Here is a 26014-nt window from a genome sequence, read left to right on the forward strand (position 1 = left end):
TCCCAAGGATACATGCTGACTGGTTTCGGCCTGCCATGGCCTCGTCAGGGGAACGGCTCCAGCTCCCGACTAGTTTGTGCAGGGATGGCCAACTCCCTTCTTCATAGTCAAGTCCACGACCAGCGACAAGCACCTCGAACTGAACCGAGTCGACCTGCCTGAACTCTGAAGAGGTACCATCCTGTGCTCCTGCACGCCCCTTCCCTGGAACCATTCCCAGTCAAACTCTGCTCTTTGCCAACCAGCATGCGTGTCTTCCATCCTCCAAGCGTCTTAGGAATCACTTCGTGACATTCTCCCCCACCCAAATCCTGCGACGTCCTCGTCGCAGTGCGGCGCTTCACTACTGCGTCCACTCCCTTCCAAAGTTTGCCTCCATGCGGTATGCTCGCCTTCCCACCATCACTTCCTTGTGCAGCTCCCTGCACTGCACTCGCCCAATGATAGGCCTCGGACCAAGGGGACGTCCACTCCTCAAGGACGTGACTCTTCTCCGTCATGCCGCCTCCGCGACATCCCGAGCAAGCAATGGCCTTCTGCCGACTTGATGCTCGCCCTTCACCATGGTTTGCATCACCCAAGGACTAAGCACGAACTTTGGTGCGCGCGGCCCTCCGGCCCTTCAATGCGCAACTTCAACGGACGCCTCTTCCTAGGGAGATGGAGGCTCTCCCCCCCAACTGCATTGATTCCTCCACATCGACGCAACTTCAATGCACCGTCTTCATTCTCTGACCCCTCCCGGACCGACAAAGGGGCACCCCACCGTGCTTTACCCCAACCTGGCTCTGATACCATTTGTCACGGGCCTAGAGATTTGGCGCAGCGGCACGGCCCGTGCGGCACCAAGGCGTTGCTTCGGCTCGCGCAAGCGCCCTGGTCAGCCACCACGACCTGCCCTCCCAAGGATACATGCTGACTGGTTTCGGCCTGCCATGGCCTCGTCAGGGGAACGGCTCCAGCTCCCGACCAGTTTGTGCAGGGATGGCCAACTCCCTTCTTCATAGTCAAGTCCACGACCAGCGACAAGCACCTCGAACTGAACCGAGTCGACCTGCCTGAACTCTGAAGAGGTACCATCCTGTGCTCCTGCACGCCCCTTCCCTGGAACCATTCCCAGTCAAACTCTGCTCTTTGCCAACCAGCATGCGTGTCTTCCATCCTCCAAGCGTCTTAGGAATCACTTCGTGACAATAAGCTCAGATTCCTTAATAAACAAGTCGTGCTTGAATTTCTCAAAATAACGACCTGAGTTGAATTTGAATTCATCATTTTGAACTTGTCAAAATCTAAAATTGAGCTAGTAAGCCAATATGTTAAATTAGCTCAACTCGATTCATTTACCTTTATGCGTCCCTATATGCAAATCAGCCACATAGTTTCTCTTTTCTCTTTTTTGCTATTATAAGTTATTTTTCCTATTATATTTAATTTTTTAAATTTTTTTTTTTTTTTTATTGCCTCATCCCATCTTAAATTTGTCCAAAAAAAAAATGGAGTTGAAAAATCATATAGCTTGTTACTTTTATTAAAAATAATAAGCATAAATAAATAAAAACATAGCTTGTTTGTTTGACTTTTGCTGAAAACAATTTTCAATAAATTGAGAAAATCTTTAAGTGAACTGTTAAGCAAACAAACGAATTAGTGAACTGTTCTCTATTTTTGTTCTATAATGGTACAAGCATACTGTATAACCAAACTTGCTCCCTCTCCCTCTCTCTCTCTCTCTTTCCTCCTACAAATGCTTGTAGGCAAACTCGGTGTTTCAAATTCATTGACAAGTTCTCAATCTCAACATTGGTGCACATTTTTAATGGTAAAAGTCTATCTTATATCAAATTAATTCAAGCTTACCGTTAGACCAAACAATCCGGTTGAAAATAGCATTAGGAAAAAACATCCTATGAGCAATCACAAAGATTACATAGTCAGAACAATAATATATTGTTACCGGGGAACCTAATTGGCACCAGCAATCTTTCAAGAACAACTTCCCACAAGCAGTATAGTTATGGCCTAACAATCCTCCATAGAGTAGGAAGATGTTCATATCCATCACAAATATATACATACATAAACGGGAATAAACCCAGCACACATGCATTCACACATCAATGCTTCCAGCAGTTGTTAGTAAGTTTCGTACTTCCGTGTGACACCATAACTACGACACATTTTTTTTGCCCATCAAAGGTTAAGAGCAACCATCACCACCACCTTCTGTTTTAGTAATATACGGAGTATATCATATGCAATAAAAGAGAGAGATCCACCTTCTGTTGATCGTTTGAGAATATGTATCAGGTTATTAGTGAATTTTCAATTAGTAAAGGAGTCAGCTAGAGAGCACAAAATGGTTCCCTTTCCATGGCCCGGGCTTCCTGGGCAAAGAAAATGAAACGTAAGATTACCTCTAGAAAAATTTATACAGGTTATGAACATTACCTAAAAGGTGTCTGCTGCATCAGCCTAAAAGACATACAAGCTTGTCATTAGCATCGATCTGTGTACAAGTATCAGTTAAAATCAACAGAAAGCTGATGCCTTCAACGTTCCAGTATTCAACTCAAATGGGAAAAGGATGCTGGAAAGCTGGGATGAGCGGAAGACTTGATAGAAAGATGGACGTCAAGCTCTCTGCCTGCTATTACTACGGGTTGGATAAGGCACCTCCTGATAGTCGTCAGGTTCATCCTCCTCATCAGAAGATAGGAAAGATGATCCCATCCATGACTTAAAACCTTCATTCACACGCCTCTCCACGTCAGGTGTGAATAGGACAGGATTTGCTTCGAGCATTTCCAACCCAAGATTTCGACCACCAAAGTCGTTCTCATCGAGAATTACAGCAGCTTTCCTTCTCAGGAAGAAGGCACTTCCACCATATAGAACAACCAACCCCCATGATGCAATCTCGTAGCACCAAAACAAGGGCAAGGAACAGTTGCTCCCTAGTGTGAGGAGACTTGAACCAAGAAATAGTGCAAGAAGACCAAAAATGATGGCAAACACGGCATTTAGAATGGATAAACAGCGCACCCCACCTGTAAAATACAATACAAAAATTACAAAATGCGCTTGACATACAAGTTAATGAATATCAATGCATTAGTCAGCTATCTGGCATTGGAATCCTGCTGGGACGGGTGCAACTATTGTACAAAAAAAAAAAATCTGAATAGGAAACGACTCAATCATAATAGTGATCTTCCATTTTCAAAATAAAGAATTCTACATTAAGTGGAAAGGCAGGTAGCCACGTCCCAACTCCCAACATAAGCCACTCGCAAGTGAGCTGCAGAGATATTGCATAGTCATTTAATCCCTAGACGATCCAACAAGTAAAACAAAAGTTGCAATATATACCATGAAAAATAACATAAGATCACAAAAACACCATCTATGGTTGAACCCGTTTGTATATGTTTGATGGAAGAGCGGATACCGTTTTGTAGTTGCAGTTCAGCATGTCTAACAAAGGTCCTGTTAGTGTTTTCTGAGAAGAATAACTGTGGCAAGCTCTACTCCAATTTCTCCAAATCCGCTCAGTTTCTATGCTAATTACACTACCAAATTGTTAGCTAAGCCCTACTGCATCTTTGAAGTTCGAACTCTAAGTTATCAACTAATCACGAATATAAATTTCTCGTCATCAAGTATACAAGTGTTCTTTGGTCAGTTCCTTCAGTCCACTTTTCTTTTTCGCCAGGTCCGTCATAGAACTTGAAATGGATTAAGGAAGTTCTCTCTTCCCTTTTTCATAACCTCTCTGTTTCTGGTCGTCAGTTTACACCATTTTTATTCCATCAAACAGAATATGAATAAAAAGCAATTAAGGTGATCTAATCGTAATAAGATCATTTTTGTTTTTGAGAGAGTAAGAGAAATATCAACCTGCATCACATCAGAAAATCAATAATCATGGTGGTAAACAACTTCACCGCATATAAACTGGACATATACTATTCTAGGTTTCAAGATCCTTTACAATCTAATTTTTTTGGTAAGTCCTTTATAACCTTTTTAACTTCCTCTTAATCTTATGTACATCTTTCAAAACTTCTCTTTATCCCTACATAAATGGCAAGGTGTTCACATCCTCCACAACAATGATGCTTGAAAAACTTATCTATATTGTATCTACCTTTGTCTATTCAACGGAAAAAGTCTTACCAAATAATTGTTAGTATTTGCAACATCATTTGTCTTCTTAGAAATCAAACAACAGATAAAACAAGACTCGAATGTTAAAAAAAAAAAAATGTGTTTATCAAATTAAAATATATATATGTATATATATAGAAGAAGAATATTGTTTCACATTTCCTCTTCCAATAAAAAACCTAAAAAAATCCTACATACTGCTATAAATGGGACAAACTATGTAAACACAAAGAAGAATGAATGAAAATTAAACAAAAGGGTAAATCACACTAACCTCCCCTAAAGTTAAAACACTTGCACCCTGGCAAAGTTACACTTAACACCAGATGTGAAATGTCCTTTTGACCCTCAAATTTTTTAAACATTAAAATTGCAAAAGTCAACTAAAAGTTTAAATTTAGGTTACTTATATAAAATAAAAATAAAAAAGTTTAAATTGAGGTTAAGTTTGAGGTTGGCAAAAATCAACTAAAAGTTTAAGTTTAGGATGGTTGAGTACGATCCGGAATAACAATAATTATATTGGTGAGTTATCTCACATATGATATTGAGTCACTAGACTTAAGAAATGTTGAATAGAAGCCACAAATGGGTGAAATATTGTATAAGCAAGGCAGTCTATCTAATTAAATGACAGTAAACATAAATTCAGAAACAGATTATGTGAGTATAGTTAGTCTATAGTTGTTTAGTTAGAATACAAATTATGTTAGCACCTTTATTTTCATACATTATGTTTTGGAATATGGTAAGAGTGTCACTTGTTGGCTGATGAACTAGTTTTTTTTTTTAGTTTTTTTTTTTTTTTTTTTTTTTTTTTTATAAGTAAAATTTTATAAAAGAGCGCTCAAAAGGGGAGCGAATCCCAAAGAAATACACAAGGCCAAAAAACGCCTCAAGCCTTCAAAGAGGCCAAAAAAACAACCGTCTCCTCAACAGATCCATAATCTCTCCCTGAAACCCAACAAAAAAGAGTAGAAATAATAGAGAACTTAAGCATAGAAATAGGCTTCTCCATTCTATCGAAATATCTCCAATTTCTCTCAAGCCAAATGCACCACCAAATACAAAAAGGCGTAGCCCTCCAAGCATCCCGAATGAGAGCCCCAACTGAAAAACCTCTCCAAACCTCAATCAACCCTCTAGAGGATCAAGGCATGACCCAAGGAATCCCAAATAACCCAAGCATCAAATCCCAATAGTCCCTAGCCATACTGCAATGTAAAAGAAGGTGATCCACTGTCTCCTCATCACGCAGGCACAAGTAACAGCGATTAACCACCACCTGATTCCTCCACCTCAAATTATCCTGGGTTAAAATCCTATCCGAGACAGAAGTCCAGGCAAAGAAAGGCACCTTGAGAGGAGCCTTGGAGCGCCAGATAGACTTCCAAGGGAAATAGCCCCTAGAACGAGCCGTGAGACACCTAAAGAAGGACCGAACCTCAAAGCGGCCCTGAGAGTTAGGGTCCCAAAGCCAACAATCAGAATCCCCAATCACAATCACCTGACGGTATAACAACTCCAAAATACGCTCAATCTCCCAGTCCTGAAAGTGCCTCTTGAACTGAACATCCCAAGACAGTCTCCCGTTATCAAGATGATAACAGTTAACCACCATGGCCTGCCTATCAGAAGCAATTCTGTAAATCCGTGAGAAAGTGAGAGCAAGAGGAAGCTCCCCACACCAAGGGTCCTCCCAAAACCTGACTCTCCTACCATCCCTGATCCGAAAATGAACATGTTTGGAAAACTCATCCCATCCCTTCCGAATGAAGAACCTCCAGACCCCCACCCCCCTAGGACCACGCACCTCCAGAGAGCTCCACCCACCGCTACTCTCCCCAAACCTACTCGCGACTATCCTCCTCCACATCCAATGCCTTTCCACCCCAAACCTCCATAACCATTTCCCAAGAAAAGCCTTATTAAAGGGCACCAACCTCCTAATCCCTAAACCTCCACTCCGGATCGGACTACAACTCTGCTCCCAATGAACCAAATGAAACTTGAACTCCCCCCCCCCCCCCCCCCCCCCCCCCCCCCCCCCCCCCCCCCCAAAACAGAAAATTGCGTTGCAACCTCTCAATTCTCTCAGCCACAAAAAAAAGAATCTGAAAGAGAGATAAAATAAATGGGAAGGCATGAAAGGGTACTCTTAAGCAAAGTGACTCGCCCCCCTTGGAAAGGTACTGCCTGTGTTACCTGGACTCTCCATAATTGGCGGGAGTGTCCGTGTCGACACGACACGACATGACACGAACACGGACACGGGACTCGTGTCGGACACTCTATTTTTTAATCGGAAATTGTGCGGAGCTCCCTGGTTCTCTGATTTGAAGTCCTGGTTATCTCTGGTTTAAAGTTTACAAAGGTTGAAGACAGATTTGTGGAAGACAGGGAAATTTGTGCCTTAATTTTTTATTCATATAATATATGTATATACATTTTTTAATACTCCCGTGCTCACTGTTTTTTAGGCTAGGATCATCATTGTAATATTATATTATTATAGGTAACAGCTGTCTATCAGTCATTATAACATTATATAGTACTATATTACAGCAATAATTACAGTATAATATTATATTACTACTTCCAAGTAAGTGGTTTGGGGGGCCCATTCTCTTTTATCACCCATCAACAATCAAGTCAGACAAGTCCACTAACATGCCAGTGGCTTTATAATTGGAGGAGGCTTTCATGTACCATCATTATAATATTATATTATTATATATATTACAGCTGTGGGTAACGGCTGTAACCCACATCCATTTCACACATACAAATTCTTTGGGCTAAGCTATTTGGGTGTTTGAATTATTGTTGGGCCTTTATTATTTTGGACCGACTTTCGGGCCTTCCCAGCTCCTTTGTACAACATATATGAAGTGTCCAAGTACCCGTGTCCAAATTTTGGACACTTATATTCCGTGTCCCCGTGTCCTATAATTTGAGAGATAGATGGATCCGACCTCTAGACACGTACCCGTGTCCAACACTCACACCCGAGTCCGTGTAACATAGGGTACTGCTTCTTCCAACCCGCCAGCCTTTTCTTAAACCTATCCACAACCAGATCCCAGCTCCCAACAACCTCGAAGGAACTCCCAGGGACAAACCTATGTAAAAGATGGGAAAAAAGCCAGTGCGACATCCAAGAATCTAAGCAAACATCTCAATCTCTGGGACCTCCGCAACCGGCACCAACACGCTCTTACCAACATTCACCTTAAGGCCAGACACAACTTGGAACCATCAAAACGCATTTCAAATACCTTAGTTGTGACGCATTCGCATCACAAAGCACTAAAGTATCATAAGCAAACATCAAATGGGAGATCTCCAACAGACTAGCGGCATCCCTTCCCATTCTGAAACCTCTCAAAAAAACCTAACTTAATAGCCCTCTTCATCAATCTACTTAGAGCCTCCATCACCAAAAGGAACAAGAAAGGAGAAAGTGGATCCCCTTGTCTCAATCCCCTCGAACTAGAGAAGAATCCCGTCGGAGCTCCATTCACAAGGACCGAGAAGCGAGCACTAGAAATACAAAAAAGAATCCATATCCTCCAACGCACTCCAAACCCCATCCTCTCCATCAAGTAAAGGAGGAAGCTCCAGCTCACATGGTCGTACGCCTTCTCAATGTCTAACTTGCACAACACACCTGGAACCCCACTACTCAATCTGGAATCCACACACTCACTGGCAATGAGAACTGAATCCAAAATCTGATGACCTCCCACAAAAGCATTCTGAGAGTCTGAAATAACGCCATCCAAAACCTTCCTCAACCTAGAAGCCAAGACTTTCGCAATCAACTTGTAAATACACCCCAGCAAACTAATTGGGCGAAAATCTCTGATATCCAGCGCCCCTCCCTTTTTTGGAATGAGAGCAATGGTGGCATTCAAACTCTTCTCAAAAGAGCCCCCAATATGGAAAGCATGAAAAGTGCCCATCACCTCCTCTCGAACCACCTCACAGCACTCCAAAAGGAATCTCATGGAAAAACCATCTGGACCTGGGGCTTTATCCCCGTTACAGCTCCTCAAAACAATCAAAACTTCCTCTTTAGAAAAAGGCTCCTCCAGAACATAGCACTCCTCACTCGAGATAGCATCAAACTGAAGCCCTGCAAGCAAAGGTCTCCATCCAACAGATTCTATGAACAACATCGAATAGAAATCAGTAATCCTATTAGTGATGTGAACTCACTCTCCTATTATCCTTTTAGGTTATAATTGAGCCATAATTGGATGGTCAATTGTAGACACTTGGATATTGATGACGCATGAATATTGTTATAATTTCTGTTAGGTTTTATTTCCTCAGTTGAGAAGACTGTGGGAACTCTTGATGCAGGAAAGATTTCCTAGTGGTTGGATTTTGGAATATTATTTTAATTTAATTGTCCACATTTTGTATGTTGGTTTGGTATTTAGAATTTGTTACAGTGCACACCTCAGATTTGGAGTGTGAATGAGAAAAATATTAATGAAATCTGGGGGCCTAACAGCACTTCCCCTCAAGTTTCCATGGCTGAGGAGACATCCGTAACAAAAAATTCACCAAACTCTCGCTAAAACTTTGTCCAGACAGTTCACTGCCATAACATGATAATACTATCACTCTCACCCCTCTTAACATCATAGCAACACAGCCCCTTAGAACAAAAACCTTTACCATCACTTGCTCCACTATTATACCTCCATTACTGGAACCAAAACATCAATAGTAAAAGCCCTCAAAACATCCGCCACCCTAAATCACTAGACAACTAACCAAATATGGGAGCACCAGCATCATCTGACACCATCACCGCTACCAGTCTCTATATCTAACATTATCATCCCTTTCTAGTGTCACCACTTTCCCAATTTTAGAAATTTAATTAGGGCTAGATCTCTCTTCTTTCTCATAGATTTGGTCCTAACCACAAATTTTGATGATTGGGGCTTCAGTGACATTGCTCAGTGTTGGTCCTGTTTGGGGGTTAAGGTGGTGCAGATTTGGTTATGGTGAACAGCTTGGGATCTTAATGTGATAGGTTTTGGTTGAGTGATTAGTCAATTCATGCATGCCCCTCGCTCAGCTCATATGGATGCAGTCTACCATATTTTGAGGTACCTTAAGTCGTGCCCGGGTCTTGGTCTGTTCTATGCCTCAGGAAATCAGTCTGGACTCTCATGCTTTACTGATGCAGACTATGCTGGATGTAAGACAGATAGACGTTTTACCTCTGGCTTCTGTACTTTTTATGGTAATCATCTCATATCATGGAAGAGTAAAAAGCAAGCTGTTGTTTCTAGATCCTCTGCTGAAGCTGAATACCGAGCTATGGCTCAAGGTACTTGTGAGCTCCTTTGGCTTCAATCAATTTTGGGAGAGTTGGGTCTTGTACAGAAAGGTTCTTCAAGGCTGTTTTGTGACAATAAATCTGCCATAATCGTTGAGTCAACTTATAGATAAGATTTCCAACACTCCCCCTCAAGCTGGAGCAAATATGTTGACTAAGCCCAGCTTGACTATGGAAGACTGGAGAAGAGAAGGTCCAATAGACTTTGTGAACACATCTGCAGTCTGTTCTGAAGAAGGAATAAAAATAGGATTAATGATACCTGATCGAACCTTCTCTCGAATAAAGTGAATGTCTATTACAATATGTTTCAACCTTTCATGTAAAACAGAATCAGAAGCAAGCATAATGGCTGATTTATTGTCACAAAACAGCCTTGAAGAACCTTTCTGCACAAGACCCAACTCTCCCAAAATTGATTGAAGCCAAAGGAGCTCACAAGTACCTTGAGGCATAGCTCGGTATTCAGCTTCAGCAGAGGATCTAGAAACAACAGCCTGCTTCTTACTCTTCCATGATATGAGATGATTACCATAGAAAGTACAGAAGCCAGAGGTAGAACGTCTATCTGTCTTACATCCAGCATAGTCTGCATCAGTAAAGCATGAGAGTCCAGACTGATTTCCTAAGGCATAGAACAGACCAAGATCAGGGCACGACTTAAGGTACCTCAAAATATGGTAGACTGCATCCATATGAGCTGAGCGAGGGGCATGCATGAATTGACTAATCACACTAATAGCAAACGTCAAATCGGGCCTTGTGTTAGTCAAGTAGATAAGACGACCTACTAAACGTTGATACACGGATGGATCTGGAAGTAATTCCCCTGACTCAAAAGAGAGTTTGAGATTGGGGTCCATAGGAGTGGAAGCGGGTCGACACCCAAGCATGCTAGTATCTTGAAGAAGATCCAAAACATATTTCCTTTGAGATAAAGAAATTCCACGACGGGATCTAGCAACCTCAATTCCAAGAAAATATCGAAGAGGACCTAAGTCCTTCACATCAAAGGACTTTTGAAGATGAAGTTTCGCCTGAGCAATCCCTGAAGCATCATCACCTGTGATAATGATATCATCCACATATACCAATAACATAATGCAACGACCATCAGAGCGACGTCGAATAAAACAAGTATGGTCTGAGTGGCAGCGCACAAAGCCCATGGATAAAACAACATCGCTGAAACGACTAAACCAAGCTCTAGGAGATTGCTTCAGACCATAAAGAGACTTCCGTAGCCTACAGACTTTCCCAGCATACTCCCCCTCAGCCCGAAATCCAGGGGGTGGATCCATATATATAGTCTCAAGTAAGTCTCCATTAAGAAATGCATTCTTGACATCTAACTGATGCAAAGGCCAAGAATGGGCAGCAGACAAGGAGACAAGCAGTCGCACAGACGTCAACTTAGCCACAGGAGCAAAGGTAGCACTAAAGTCTTTGCCCGGAATCTGAGTAAAGCCTTTTGCCACCAACCGAGCCTTATACCGATCAATAGAACCATCGGCTAAGTACTTCACATTAAAGACCCATTTGCAGCCAACCGTTTTCTCCCCAAAAGGTAAAGCAACAAGTTCCTATGTATTATTATGGTGTAAAGCATCCATTTCTGTTGTCATGGCAGACACCCAATTGGGATCCTGGAGGGCCTCTGACACAGATCCAGGAATAGAAACAGTCCCAATCTTGCCCAGGAAGGATTTATATGCACCTGAAAGACCATCATAGGAGACATACTGGGAAATAGGGTGGTTAGTGCTACTAGAAAAACCATACCAATTAGGAGGATGACGATCACGGGTAGGATAACGGGAGGTACGTTTAGGAATTGTAGGAGCAATAGGAGAAGGAGAGTTTACCTGGACCTGGTTCTAAAGATGATTCTGGCAGGGGAGGTTGAGTGCGATGGCGACGAGAGTAGACCTGTAAAGGTGGAGGGGAACCCGGCATGGATGGAGAAACAGATTCCAGGACAGTGTGATTTTCAAAGAGAGGAACAGGACGGGCAATAAGAGAAATCTCCTTCTCCAGATCACAAGAGAGAGAATCCTGTACCACAGAATTAGTACTATAAAAAGGAACAGTTTCATGAAATGTCACATCAAGAGAATGATACATATGTTTGGTCACAGGATCATAACAACGATAGCCCTTTGACACAGCAGAATACCCCAAGAAAATACACCTAATAGATTTATCATCAAGTTTATGGCGAGAAGGACTACGGTTATGAACAAAACAAGTATAGCCAAAAACACGAGGAAGAAGGTGAAACAATGTATAATCAGGCTGGAGAATCTGAAGTGGTGCCTTACCACCCAAAACTCGACTGGGAGTACGATTAATCAGAAAAGTAACTGTAAGAACAGCCATGTGCCAATAGAATTTAGGCACATGCATACCACTCAGAAGACATCGGACCACAGACATAAGATGACGGTTTTTGCGTTCAGCCACGCCATTTTGCTCAGGAGTATAGGGGCAAGTGAGTTGATGTAAAATCCCCTTTTTATTAAGTTCAGACCGGAACTCATTTGAAACATATTCTCCTCCATTATCAGAACGAATATTATGGACAACAGTGTTATACTGGGTTTTGATCATTTGAAGAAACTGGGTAAATAAAAGAAACACATCAGATTTCTTTTTCAATAAATAAACCCAAGTACAACGAGAATAATCATCAATAAATGTCACATAATATCGATGTCCAGATAAAGCAGTAACTGGGGAAGGGCCCCAAACATCAGAATGAATAAGATCAAACATACTAGGAGCACGACTCATATGAGAAATATAGCTAGTTCTAGTATGTTTAGAAAGCTCACAAACTTCACATTGAAACTTATGGTCCTTACATGCTTTATTTAACGAAGGAAACAATAGACATAGATATTGAAAGTTTACATGCCCCAAACGTGCATGCTACAGACTAAAAGTGCGAAAATAAACATCATAAACACTATAAGTAGGTAGGACAGAAGCTTGAAGACTCGTTCCTGGTGGTTCCCCAAAGTAGTAAAGCCCATTACGCTCATAACCCCTGCCAAAAATCCTCTTCGAACAAAGGTCCTGCAGCAAACAGTGATCCGGTAAGAATATAACTGCACATTGGAGGTTTTTTGCAAGCCGGCTAACAAATAAAAGGTTAAAGGCAAATTTAGGTACATGAAGGACAGATGAAAGAGTAATATCAGGAGACAGACAAACATCACCCTTACTGTGAATGTAAGATGTAGAGCCATCCGCAAGATACACAGATTGGGTAACAGGTATGACATTAGAAGAAAAAACTGATAACTCACCAGTCATGTGATCATTGGCCCCAGAATCCAGAACTCAAGTGGGCTGCTTGGCCTTAACATGAAATGCAATAGGAGTACCTGTAGCAATAGTTGCAGTGGGAGCAGTTGAAGGAGCACTAACTCTAGAAGCAAGGGAGCCAAGCTGGTCCTGGATCTGCCCAATCTGAGACTGAAGCTGGCTCAATCCAGGAAATACAGTAGATCCACCAGTAGTAACAGGAGTTTCTGCAACAGCCGCAGTACGAGAAGAACCAGTTCCAGATAAATGGTTCCTAGAAAATTTTTGCTTCAGTTCAGGATGAAGTTTGAAGCAACGAGCCTTAACATGTCCAACCCCTCCACAATGGTGTCAAATAATCTGACCTCCAGAAGCTCGTGATCCAAAGTTGGCTGCAAAAGCCATACTATCCCCAGCAAGCTCAAACACTGGTACAGGAACAATTGAGGGCTGAATTAAACGATGCCTGCGTGTTTCACCATCAACAGTAGCAAAGGCTTCCAACAGGGATGGCATTGGTGATGCATTCAAGATCTGAGACTTTAGTGGTTCAAATTATGGGCGTAATCCCATCAAAAACTGATAGGTATGCTGACGATCAAGACGTTTGACAAGAAGAGAGGCTGCCTCAGAAGGAAATTCACTGAGAGGCTCATATTGAGCTAGTTCCTCCCAACGAGATCTCAAATACCCAAAATAATCAGTTACGGACAAATTCAGGCCTTCCTGCGAGGCCTTAGCAATCTTGATATAATTCAAAAATACGAGCATCATTCCTAGAATGAGCATACATTTGATTCAAAGCAGTCCACAAGTCATTAACAGAGTCATAAAACATGAATATATTATAAATGCGTTCCTCCATAAAATTAAACATCCATCCTAAAATGGTGCAATTGTCCATATCCCACTGAGCATATTTAGGATCTTTAATATCTGGCCTCTTTTCAGTACCCAAAATCCACCCTGATTTGCCTTTTCCACCAACATAGAGGCGGAGGGAACGAGTCCAGGATGCAAAATTACGGCCATTCAACAGCATACTAGTAACTCGTTGAGCCGGTGTGTGTTGCGCCGAAAAGAGAGTTTCTTTATTATTACTTGATTCAGCCATAATATTAAATAGATCAATCCAACAGACTATCAATAATTTCAAATAAAGGAGGAATAAACCTGATTTTGATCAAACCAAGAAGCCGAAGACACGGCGGTCTGATTCGAAAATGCTGCCGAATATCCCGGCAGCCCAAAAAATTACAAACACATCTTCTGACCCTTAGTGCATGAAAAAGACTAAGGGAATACCCCTACAGGGGTCGAACCTAGAGGAGATTGACTCACCCTAGGACTGTCGCAACAGCGACTTGAAAAAGAAAGAAGGTCTGTGAAAAAAAAATAGGGAAGAGGCTTTAACGAGATAGAGAGAGATATTAAAAGAGGCTGTGACAGAGAGAGAGACGGGGGAGGCGTAGGTTTAAGGCTCTGATACCAAAAAGTAACTTGGTAAAATTGGCGTACTCAATTTGAGAGCCTGACTATCATTATATACAAGCGGAAAATTACAAATATGGAAAAGAGAATAAAATCAAATCAAAATAAAAAGAATAAAATCAAATCAGAATAAAAATAAAATCCCTAAAAATTAGCCTATATTGAAGACTCAATAAATCTGCCATAATCGTTGAGTCAACTTATAGATAAGATTTCCAACAGTTCGGGAGAGTGGTGGTTCTTTGGATGTTGTGTGATGGTAGCTGGGTACTAAATCGGCAGTAAGCGAGGAAGGCATGATGATCGATCTAGGCAGAATGGTAAGTATTTGGGTCTTTCACCATTTGATTGGTGGTTTGGGACGGCAAAGCTCTAGTGACATGAAGAAACTGCTATTTAGGTTTTGTTTTTAGAGAGAGAGAATAGACAAGAAGAAACTTATCCAAAAAAAAAATAGCAGAGAAGTAGAGAGGGTTGATACAAAAAAAGAACAGAGCGTCTTTACTACTTCAATGGGTTTGACTCGCATGCCAGACAGAAGAAGGGATTTTCCTCCATCTGCTAACAAGACTATTACCCAGTCAGCAAAATCAATTTGCAGAAGGTGGTCGAGCAAGTTATGTTAAAACTCTGGGAGTGAATTGTGGTTTGAATACCATAGGGTTTCAAGAGACTAACTTTGACTATTTTGATTAAGAAGAATTGGATGTAAAACCTTAGAAATTATGTGAGAGACATTGATGAGAGGCTTGAATTATGAGGTGTGAGAGAGAGAACGTCTGCATTATAGTGAGCGGAGTTGAAGGGCAGTGGCAATGAGAGGTGACGGTTGTTATATGGGTGGTGTATGGGCTGTTTTCCAATAGTTTTATTTTATTGTGGGTAATTTAGTAAATCCATGTCAAAAGTTTGGATCATAGTTGTTAAAGGCTAAAGGCGCACTAAGGGGCAAAGGCCTTCTGGAGCCTAAGTGCAAGGCACAGTATAAGGCGCGAGCCTGATCGAAATACGGCGCGTGTATATAATAATGGATATTTAAACATATATTATTATATATATTATCAAGCAGTAATTGCAGTTAATGTAAGTAGTGAACCATAAATTTATGAATTTTGTCAAATATTCATAAGGTTAAACGATACGATATATGATATAGAACCTTTTAATTTAGTAGTCATTAAGTAAAAAAGAAAATGATATGTATAAATGATAAAAATATATATATATATATATACAATGCGCGCCTTTTTTGAGCCTGGAGGCTACTAAAAAGCGTGAACTTGAGGGCTTTATATGAGCTTAATTGAAGGGGCTTAGCCTGTAGTACGTTGAGGCGCTTTGTCTAAGCCTTGACGAGCCTGGGGCTTTTTTGGAACCTAGGCACGCCTTTAACAACTATGGTATGGATAATTATGTCTTCACACAAATATTGGGAAAATATGGAATATTGAAAAGTTCTGGTTAATAGCCCTAATGACAAGATAACAAGAGGTGTTTACGTGAAATGCTATGTCATTTCTTAGGGGAGGACAATGTAATATTGCCTATTCTTTATACACACGTGTAATAAACCCAAGGAAGGTGTGTGTCATTTACCCTAAAAAATAAATTAATCTCATTCTTCAAAAATTAGGCTACATTATCAAATAATTATTACTGGAATGGGAAAAAATGAAAAATTATAAGTATTATTAGGCCATGTATTTGGCATGAAACAAGAGCAATTAATGGAGGAAAAACCTTTCAGTAATTGATGTTGTTTCCTATTATTGAAGATTTGGTGTTACTAGAGGAATCAGTAGAGAAAAATTCTCCTTATTTCATATTTTCTAATTCTTTCCATTCTTATAATTTCTTCTCCTATATAAAGGAGCCTCCACCATTGTATTATGTATGTGTTGAGAGAGCATTATAAAAGTGATGTAGCCCTTTGGGCTCTTTGTGCCTTGGACGTAGGCCCTAGTGGCTGAACCACGTAATATCTTTGTGTTTTTCTCGTTTAATTTCTCTTCACATATATTTCATTATTTGCAACATGGTATCAGAGCCTAATTTCTCTTTCTAGGTTCGGACCTCTATTTTTGGGTATTCCCTTAGCATTTGAAATGTTGCTAAGGGTTTCTCAGTGCTATTTGTGACTTGTTTGGGCTGCCGGTTGGTTCAGTGGTAATGTTCTTCGCCTTTGTCGTGTCTCTGGCAGTTTTTATTGACTTGTTTGGGCTGCCGGTGTGTTCAGTAGCATTGTCTTCATCTTCGCCGTGTCACCAGCAGTTTTTATCAACTTGTTTGGACTCCCGGCGTGTTCGGTAACATTGCCCTTGCCTTTGCCGTGTCTCCGGCAATTTTTTGTTGACTTGTTTGGGCTATCAGTGTATTCAGAAGCATTGTTCTTCGTCTTCTCTCTTCATCATTGACACTTGTTGTTACTCGTCATCTCAATGGCAAGTTGGGCATTCATGCTCCAACTTAAGGGGGAGTATTGAAGATTTAATGGAGGAAAAATCTTTCAGTAATTAATGTTGTTTCCTATTATTGAAGATTTGGTGTTACTAGAGGAATCAGTGGAGAAAAATTCTCCTTATTTCCTATTTTCTAATTCTTTCCATTCTCATAATTTCTTCTCCAATATAAAGGAGCCTCCACCATTGTATTGTGTATGCGTTGGGAGAGCATTATAAAAGTGAAGTAGCCCTTTGAGCTCTTTGTGTTGTGGACGTAGGCCCTAGTAGCTGGACCACGTAATATTTTTGTGTTTTTCTCGTTTAATTTCTCTTCACATATATTTCATTATTTGCAACAAGCAGCACCAAAAATTAATCACAGAGGGAACTACTACGTAACTTTAGACATAAAAGACATACCCCTTCTTGAGGCACAATAGTTGTTCTCCACTACCTTTAGACATCCATGTCTTCTTGGAGCAGCATAAGCTACAATAATTCCTGCAGCATGGTTAAAAACCATCAGAAATTAGAAAAGAAGAACCATAACCAGAACAAAGAACCGCATAAGCTCCAGGCAAATCAACACCAATGCAATAACATCCCTTAAAGAATAGAATTGACACGAGAGAGAGAGAGAGAGAAGAAAAAATCAGTAAGTTTAGCCCAAAAGAACAACCATATTGGTTTTGATTTAAGATCTCCAACCATATTGGTATTCATGCGAGGACTTTGTATATCAAAATTGTGAAAATCGGATGAAAATGTGACCTAACACAATGAAAAAATTCCAAAGAATATAATGTCATCATCATTTCCCAGTACGTTGTTTCATGTTATGCGGCAAATCCACATTCATCAATTGAAATCCCAATGTAATCTGAAAGATGAATTTTAAGATCATTAAAGTAGTTTCCCATGGAACAGGGGACATTACCTAATTTAGGTCCCATTTCAGCAGGGTCCTAGGAAGGAAGGACCCAAGACAACCCTAACCTTTGATCATTCACAAAACGGAAGCTTTGAGGCTCAAAATCGCACCAATGGCATTGATGTTCAAGCCTTAAACCCCTAAACCAAGCAAAGGACCTCAATGTAGTTTCCAACTTTCCATATAAAGGATTGATTATATGCATACTTTCCATATAAAGGATTGATTATACTGTGCGTATGTATGTAGAGAGAGCAAGGTGGATGTTCCCACTTGAAGTCATGAGAAAAATCCATGTTACCCTCTTAGACCTCACAGACAGTCACACAAGTTGATTTCCTCTGTTACGTTATGATCTAAGGCAGCCAACAGTTCTCAAGTCTTGAGCTGTCTTCTCCACAACACATTACCTTGCTGTCATACTCTAGTTAATGTACAAAATCCCATTCGGTACTGATTTTAGATATTTTAGTCATTCAGATGAACTTTTAACTTTTCCATAACAAGTCTGGACTAAAGAAACATTCTGGTGCACTTATAAAAGGACAAACAATAGTGATTCAACTGTAGGTTTAGTCTGTTTAGAGGTCATCAAGTCATGGAATAAGTCAAATTTTCAAGCATTCCTGGAAATGCATCATTCACTTTAGCTACATAATGCAATATACCAGCTCGTGGAAAGGAATTTCTCTCTCTCTCTCTCTCTCTCTCTCTCTTTCCCCTAGGGAAAGAGATGATAGACAGCATTTGGAAACAACATGGAGAATCCCCAAATAGTAGGAGATTTAATAATGCTGATTAAAGCTTTTTAGGTATCAAATCACGAAGTAGGTTTTGTGAATTAAGGCTCTAAGAGGTGAAACTGAGAACCGAGAAAGATATAAAAATAGTAACAAAAGAGTCAATTTTCATAATTGGAACGAAAAATAGATTTGAGCCTTTAATATCTGACTATAATTAGTCACAATAAAGCAATAAATGATTGTTAACAATATATAAACACTTGCTCCTCCGCAATTCGATTGTGTTATCAACAAACAACAATGTGGTTCTTAATTATCTCCAATGAAATTAATATTATTTGGTAATTTCATCAAGAAATGCTTTTAATACTTGAAATCATTCACCCTCCCATATCCCATATATTCTTGGACCACATTACTGCTTCCATTTCAAATGTTATTTCATTCGTGTTGGTTGTCTCCAAACTATGATAAGTGCTTGAAGAACTTAACAAGAATTCAACTACATTTGCCAACAAGAGAATCAAACCATAGATTAACATCCACTTTCTCAAATCACTAATAAAATGTTAGCAATACAACAATAAAGTCCACAAAACATGTATTTTGGATTATGTTTTGCACACAGATAAGCCAAACAAAAACTCCTTTTTCCAATTTCTTTGCAAATAATTCCCTTATGTTTATCCTCACTTGACTTCAAGTATCAAGCTAGTATAGAGTTTATGCCCAAAATACCAATCAATTAAATCTCTTAATCCTTCTACATTGTTTATTTCAATTGCATAAGTTAAAATGAAGTTTAGTCCTATCACTTTAATTTCACTTCCAACAATACTAATCCACATAAAAAACAAGAAAAGAAAGTAAAGTAACAAGTGATTAGTGGTATTATGTCACCTGCGATGAGATAAACAGCCGAAGCAAAGAATAACACCGTTGAAGGAATGAACACCACCATCCAGAAAAAATCCACAGTTTCTTGATCAGTAAGGTAAAATGCTCCCGGAAAAATATCCGGATCCCCACTGCTCGAAGCGTTAATCGGCAGCAGCTGCAACCGCCGGTTGGAACAAAACGGCCGCCTCCCATTCTCACCGAGAAAGACAATGTTCAAGCTGATAAACGTGGAAATTATTATTGCAGCTGTAATTAGTGCCACACCACCCATCAAAAGAGGTCTCTGCAATCTAGACCAAGCTCGGTCTTCCTCGCGGAGACTCTCGTACTCGTGCTTTGGCATGAATGCCTGCCGTAGAGCGTCGCCTATTATCGCCATTTTTTTGAATTCGTAAACCCTGGCTTTCTGGAATTTCGAGCTCCCAGTGGAAAATGGTGATCTAGGGTTTTGGAGGTTGGATTTGACGATCTAGTTTGTTGAAACAAAAGATTGATTAAAAAATGAAGCGAAGCCTAGAGTTCTTACTGGATTTGAAGATATCGTGAGAGATTCAAAACCCTAATCATCATAATCGCCATTTTCTTTAATCTGGAAACTATGAGTGAAAATTGGTGGTCAAGGGTTTGAGGTTTCTTGAAACAATAAATTGATGGAAATTGGAAAAAGGAATGCGTGAAGTCTTGGGTTCATGTTGGATTTAAAGATGTCGTGACAGATTGAAAACCCTAATCAGCATTGTTTATAGCTAACAAGTATGGATACAAGGCTTGAGCTTATAGTTTGTTGAGCTGACACAAACGGTTGCTTTCCGTTTTGTGGAGCACTATATTCACAGTGAACTTTTTGTCATAAAGCAATAACTTTTCCGAAAGAAAAAAAAAAAAAAAAAACACAATAAATCAAAAAAAAATCGATTCATAGGATGAAACGCGGCGTAGCCCTAATGGTAGTCCTCGTTTGGAGAAGTATTGACCGTATATGTAATATTGTGGGTAGGGGTACACAAAAATTGGGTCAAATCGAATAGTACTGCTTCGTTTAATTTACTAATTATTTGATTCGGTCACGTTCTAAATTTGTAAAATTATAAAAAATTTGATTTGATCACGGTTTGAGGTCTTCCAATACCGAACCGAACCATTATATTATACATATTTATTTATTTATATATTTATGCCAAATTAAAGTTTATAGCACTTACCAATCTTATTCCACTCTTAATTCTCTTAGGTCTTATTAATTTATTAAATTAAATTTTTTTTTTTTTATAGTGGCTGAATTTTGAATTATGACTGATTGTTTGTTGTTGAATTAGTAATTCTAAATGTATTAGGTTATTAGTAATTTTGAATTTATTCACTTCAACTCCATAAGGCTACATTTGGTGTGCAAGAATGGAATGGAATGGAATGCAGCTCGGAATAGAATGAGGATGAGAATGAGAATGGAATGGAATAAGAATATTATTCCATTGTTTGGTGTGACACGGTGAATTGTTATGGAATTGAATGATTATTACCATTCTATTATTTGGTTGACCATCATTAAATCTGAAATGTAGTGATTTTTTTCAAAATTACCCTTTTCATTGGCTTACATTACTTCTTTTTTTTTTTTCCTAAATGGAGGAAAAATTTTCATAGATATGAACAATAATGTACATAAAACTCATAGGGGCATACCCCTATCCAAAACAACCCAAAGCAACAGCTAAACAATTCTGACTTCTCCTATGCTAGGAAAACATCAAAATTGTATCATGTAAACTTAAGCCTAAAATATCTTGAACTTCCCAAATAATACTTTTAGCAGTCTCATTTGCATTGGAAAACTTATCAGAATGAAATCTTTCATTCCTCTCCTTCCAAATGAAGTAAAAGGTAGATATGAACAACAACTTGCAAAACTTATTCCTAACATTCTTCACACTAAATTTCTGAGTGAAATCTGTAGCCATCCCTTGAATTATATTATACTTCTAAAACTGCCCTTGACATACAGCAACAATCTCGATCCATACCTGTAAGGTGAAGTCACAACAACAAAAAAGATGATCCACATCTTCAATATGTCTATAACACAACTAGTATCTCGAAGCCATGCTAAAACCCCTTCACTGTAAATAATCACTTGTTAAAATATCACTCTGCATCACAAGAACTGCATGAGCAGACCACCTTGGCCGTCCCCCATTCTAACAAAGGTCAGCCCAAAACACTTCATTTCTTCTAATTTTACATGCATTCCATGCAGCCTTAAAAGAAAACTCCTTCGCCTGCCACTCAAGTCTGTCTGATCCACCCCTAATTTGAAACTGCACTAGGAACTGATACAGCTCATTAATAATGTCATCAAACTGATTTGCATCCCACTCACCTGCTATAAGAAAGTCCCCAATCCAGCTCATTCTATTTCTACTAAAATGAGACAAGATCCTATGATTAAATATCTCCGATATCAGCTCTCCATTACACCATGGATCCATGAAAAATTTTGTATTCCTGCCATCCCCAATAATGTATGTACAATTGCTTTTAACAATATCCCTCACATCAATAATACTCTTCCAGATAGAAGATGACACAACCCTAGGCACCACCTGCCAATAAGAAGTATCTCTCAAATAAGCATTCCTGAACCAAGCAACCTAAATTTTAACCTTGGTTAACAACAAGTCCCAAGCTAAAACACATTTTGAAGCAATATTCAAATCTTTGACTCTCCTGATACCCATACCACCTTCCTCCTTTAGAGCAGATAATTTAGACCAATTCAGCCCATGCATTTTAATTCTATTTCCCTCATGGCCCCAAACAAAATTTCTCATCCTTTTCTCAATAAGATTGATAACAGCTGCAGGTAAAGTATATACTGAAGTTCAGTACTGTATCATGGGAGTAACAGCTGCAGGTAAAGTATATACTGAAGTTTAGTACTGTATCATGGGAGTAACAGCTGCAGGTAAAGTATATACTAAAGTCCAGTACTGTATCATGGGAGTAACAACTGTCCTGCACAGCTACACTCTACCTGCTAAAGAAATGTTCAAGCCATTCCATTTAGTAGTAAAGGCATTAATCTTATCTAACAATCTGGTGCAGTCTTTCCTTCTCAATAATTTGTCAAAGATAGGAAGCCCAAGATAAGTAAGAGGAAGAGAACCTGATTTACAACCCAGCAATCTATAAATAGAGACCTTTCTTCTCACAGATCTGGTCATGTAGATTTCAGATTTATCTTTGTTAACAACAAGACCAGACAAGTTTGAGAATTTCTCTATAATATTCTTGAGAGTTATCACAGTTCCCATATTGGCTCTAACCACAAAAAGCAAATCATCAGCAAAGAACTGATGAGTTACATCAACACCTGCCCTCTTTACACTTTCACACTTCACAATCTTCCCTTCCCTTACACTGGCATCCATCATACCAGAAAAATAATCAGTGATGAGAGTAAACAGGAGAGGAGACAGCTGACAACCTTGTCTCAAACCTTTTTCAGGCTTGAAATGACCATAAGGACTGCCATTAATCAAGATGGAAAACCAAACAGTGGTAATACACTCTTTTACCCAAGTATTCCATTTGGCCCCAAAACCATATAATTGTAACAATTCGAAAAATAAAATTCCACTGAGCAGAGTCATAAGCTTTCTGTAAATCCACTTTCCATGCCAAAGTAAGCTTTGTATATTTAGTACAAAGCCCTCTCATCAATTCATGAGTAGTGATAATATTATCTTGGATCTTCCTACCTTTCAAAAACCCATTTTGTTCTTTCCCAACAACTTTCCCCAACACTCCAGCTAATCTATTTGCAATAATCTTAGAGATAATCTCGTAAAAAACATTGCATAAAGAAATAGGTCTAAAGTCTTCAACCCGTACTGCCTTTTTCTTTCTCTGAATTAAGGTAATGAATGTACTATTCACCCCCTTTCCCAATGAAGGATTATCAAAGAAAAATAACACTGCATCAGTGAATTCAATACCTACAACAGACCAATACTGTTGAAAAAATCTCACAGTAAATCCATCAGGCCCTGGGGCCTTGTCTAGACTCATAGAAAAAATAGTATACTTAACCTCCTATCTAGTAATCATCCTTTCAAGATCAAAAACATCCTCCTCTAAGATTTGCTTTCTGATGAATTCCATACTTGGAGTCAACTGGGCTGGTTTGTCATTTGTAAACCTTCTCTGAAAATGATGAATAAACTGGTATTGAATATGGACAGGATCATGAATGAAATCTCCTGCAACATTTTGAATAACTATGATATTATTTCCCACTCTATGTTCCTTAATTTTTTGATGAAAAATTTTGTAGCTTTGATCCTGATCCATTAACCATCTGATTCTAGATTTCTGGTGTAAAAGGGTAGATTCATTGGAAATAGTAACCTCAAGGTTTTGCCTACAACACTTTTCTTGATTAATTAACTCTTCATTCATTTGATTGCCAACCAGCTGCACCTAAGCATCCTCCAATCTCCTTCTACAATCAATGACCTTCTCATACACAGAACCTAACTTATCTCTATTCCAAACTTTGATTGCCGCTTTGACAAGCTTAAGTTTAAACATCAAACCCTGAATAGGATTGCCTCTTATGTGCCTTCCATGTGTCAGTAATAAGGTTTGTGACAGCTGCTTATTTATTCCATAAATGCAAAAACCTAAAAGGTTTAGGACCCTCTGCTAATTGAACTGGAAATTTGATAAACAAACCCCAATGATCTGATATCATGTGAGGTGTGAGAAACACTTGAGAACTAGGAAAAGTATCAGTCCAATCTTCATTCATAAGCCCTCTATCCAATCTCGCATAAATCCTTCTATGCTGAAACCTATTGTTACACCATGTATAAACCCCATTAACGGCAGACCTATCCACTAATCCTAGCTGATTAATGATATAATTGAAATCATGCAGTATCATAGGACTAAGACACCTTCCTCTTTTCTTCTCTGAATTATACCTGACAACATTCCAGTCCCCAATCAACAACCAAGGACCATTGAATAACTGAGCACATTCCATGAGATCAATCCACAACTGTTTTCTTTCATTGTTAGTATTCTCTGCATAACCGAAAGCCACAAAAAACTTCATTGCAGTCCCTCTAATCTCTACCTGGAGAAGCATCATTTGATGTCTGGATTCAAGAACATGAACATCCAACCTCAAAGAATCCCAGCTGCACCAAATCCTCCCACCATCCACAGCATTATAGTTACCTACCCATGTCCAATTAGATCTAATTCGAGTAGCAATCGTACTAAAATTGTGACTACCTGTTCTAGTTTTAACCAAACCACAAAGACTAATAGAAAACTTACTCAACCAGGCCCTAACTTCCACTTGCATACTTGGCCTGTTGAGTCCTCTCACATTCCACATCCCAATCATTGGATTACAATAGGTGGGATACTCCCACCTGCTACCATACCTTTGGTAACTCTTATCAAATTAGGATCAACTTCAACTTCTTTCTTCTTTACTTTTTTCCTCTGTTTCTTAGAGGATCCCTTACGAGAATTTTCATCTAAAGAAATGACCTCAGATGATTGAATCGACTCCCCTGTATCATTGTTTGCCTCTTCTCTTACCGTATCTTTAACACCGTCTATAATTTCTGTAAATTCCGATTCTAGATCCCTTGCTTCCTCTCTCACAGTGACTTCTTCAAGCAGTTGGAATGCATTATTCGACACCACCTGAGTTTGTTCAACCAACACCTGGTTATCTTTAGCTTTTAATCTGGAAGTAGAAGTGACTTGTATAAACCCTTCCTCATCCTTTGAAGAACTTCCTTTCTCTTTCTGTGTTGAGATCACCTCCACCGAATCATAAACCTTTTCTGGCCCCTTACCATCCCTTTGATCGACATTCTCCACGGTAGTGCTCTTTTTGATCACCCATTGTTCGACCATCTTCTTCGATTTATTGTTCTTTGGGCAAAGTTTATCACTGTGATCAATGCTCTTACACATCTTACAAAATATTGGCTTCCAATCATACTCAACTTGAATCTTACATTTGCAATCATGTAGCTTAATGTTTATAACATCTGGAAATCCTTCAGAAATCTCCATCTCTGCCAGTACTTTAACATACAAACCCCTTTCTCGACATAATTTAATATCATCTATGTAAAGCGGCTTGGCTATGTTTGAAACAACCTTTGAAATCGATGTACCACTTCTTGCATGCACGGGTAAATCATACAAATTCATCCATATTGGTACCGTTGCCAATATATCTCTCTCCAACAATATACTTTTATGCCACTTCTTGACAATCACAGCCCTTCCTTGAAATGTATGAAATCTGGACATAACCTGCATCACATCTTCTTCGCTGGGCAATCGAATCTGAAAAAATCCATATTTCAGCGAGACAACTATTGCATTCTCATTCCATCGCTTTTGAATGCAATTCTTGAAGTATGGAAAATAAGGCTTCGATCCAAGTACATAACAAACAATGGAATTCTTCCAAAACCGCATTTCATCTTCTATATCGGCATCATCAATAACCACACAATCAATATTACATATCTCACTATAATCGGTCAGCGGTGTGAAACCAGTTTTTGAGGAGCCCTGAAAAAGCGAACTCCATGAAGACAATTGGGGGGTGGGGCGAAGGGAAGAAGGAGGG

At 39.4% G+C, this 26014-nt stretch overlaps 1 protein-coding gene across 3 annotated transcripts; it reads right to left on the reverse strand.

Moving 5' to 3' along the window:
- Window positions 1-1889: 1889 nt before the first annotated feature.
- Window positions 1890-20198, reverse strand: LOC132283039 (retrovirus-related Pol polyprotein from transposon TNT 1-94). 3 transcript variants are annotated; one of them, XM_059784913.1, is made up of 3 exons: window positions 19345-20198; window positions 17191-17271; window positions 1890-3047 (listed from the first exon to the last, which is right to left on the reverse strand). In XM_059784913.1, the coding sequence occupies exons 1-3, from the start codon at window positions 19721-19723 to the stop codon at window positions 2632-2634; spliced, it is 876 nt and encodes a 291-aa protein (XP_059640896.1). In that variant the 5' UTR covers window positions 19724-20198; the 3' UTR covers window positions 1890-2631. The 3 variants fall into 3 exon arrangements, with proteins under 3 accessions (XP_059640896.1, XP_059640894.1, XP_059640895.1); XM_059784911.1 differs by lacking the exon at window positions 1890-3047 and adding an exon at window positions 10187-12607 and having other exon boundaries at window positions 19345-19397; XM_059784912.1 differs by lacking the exons at window positions 1890-3047; window positions 17191-17271; window positions 19345-20198 and adding exons at window positions 10187-12607; window positions 12841-17175.
- Window positions 20199-26014: the final 5816 nt, after the last annotated feature.

This window comes from Cornus florida, unplaced genomic scaffold (genome assembly GCF_030987335.1).
Source record: "Cornus florida cultivar Cherokee Brave unplaced genomic scaffold, ASM3098733v1 CherokeeBrave_3.0.0_Hap2_Chr11, whole genome shotgun sequence".
NCBI lineage: Eukaryota > Viridiplantae > Streptophyta > Magnoliopsida > Cornales > Cornaceae > Cornus > Cornus florida.

What these genes read in the sequence shown, in the direction of transcription:
- LOC132283039 (XM_059784911.1), bottom strand. Translation starts at nt 12,322, where the DNA reads ATGAGTCGTGCTCCTAGTATGTTTGATCTTATTCATTCTGATGTTTGG.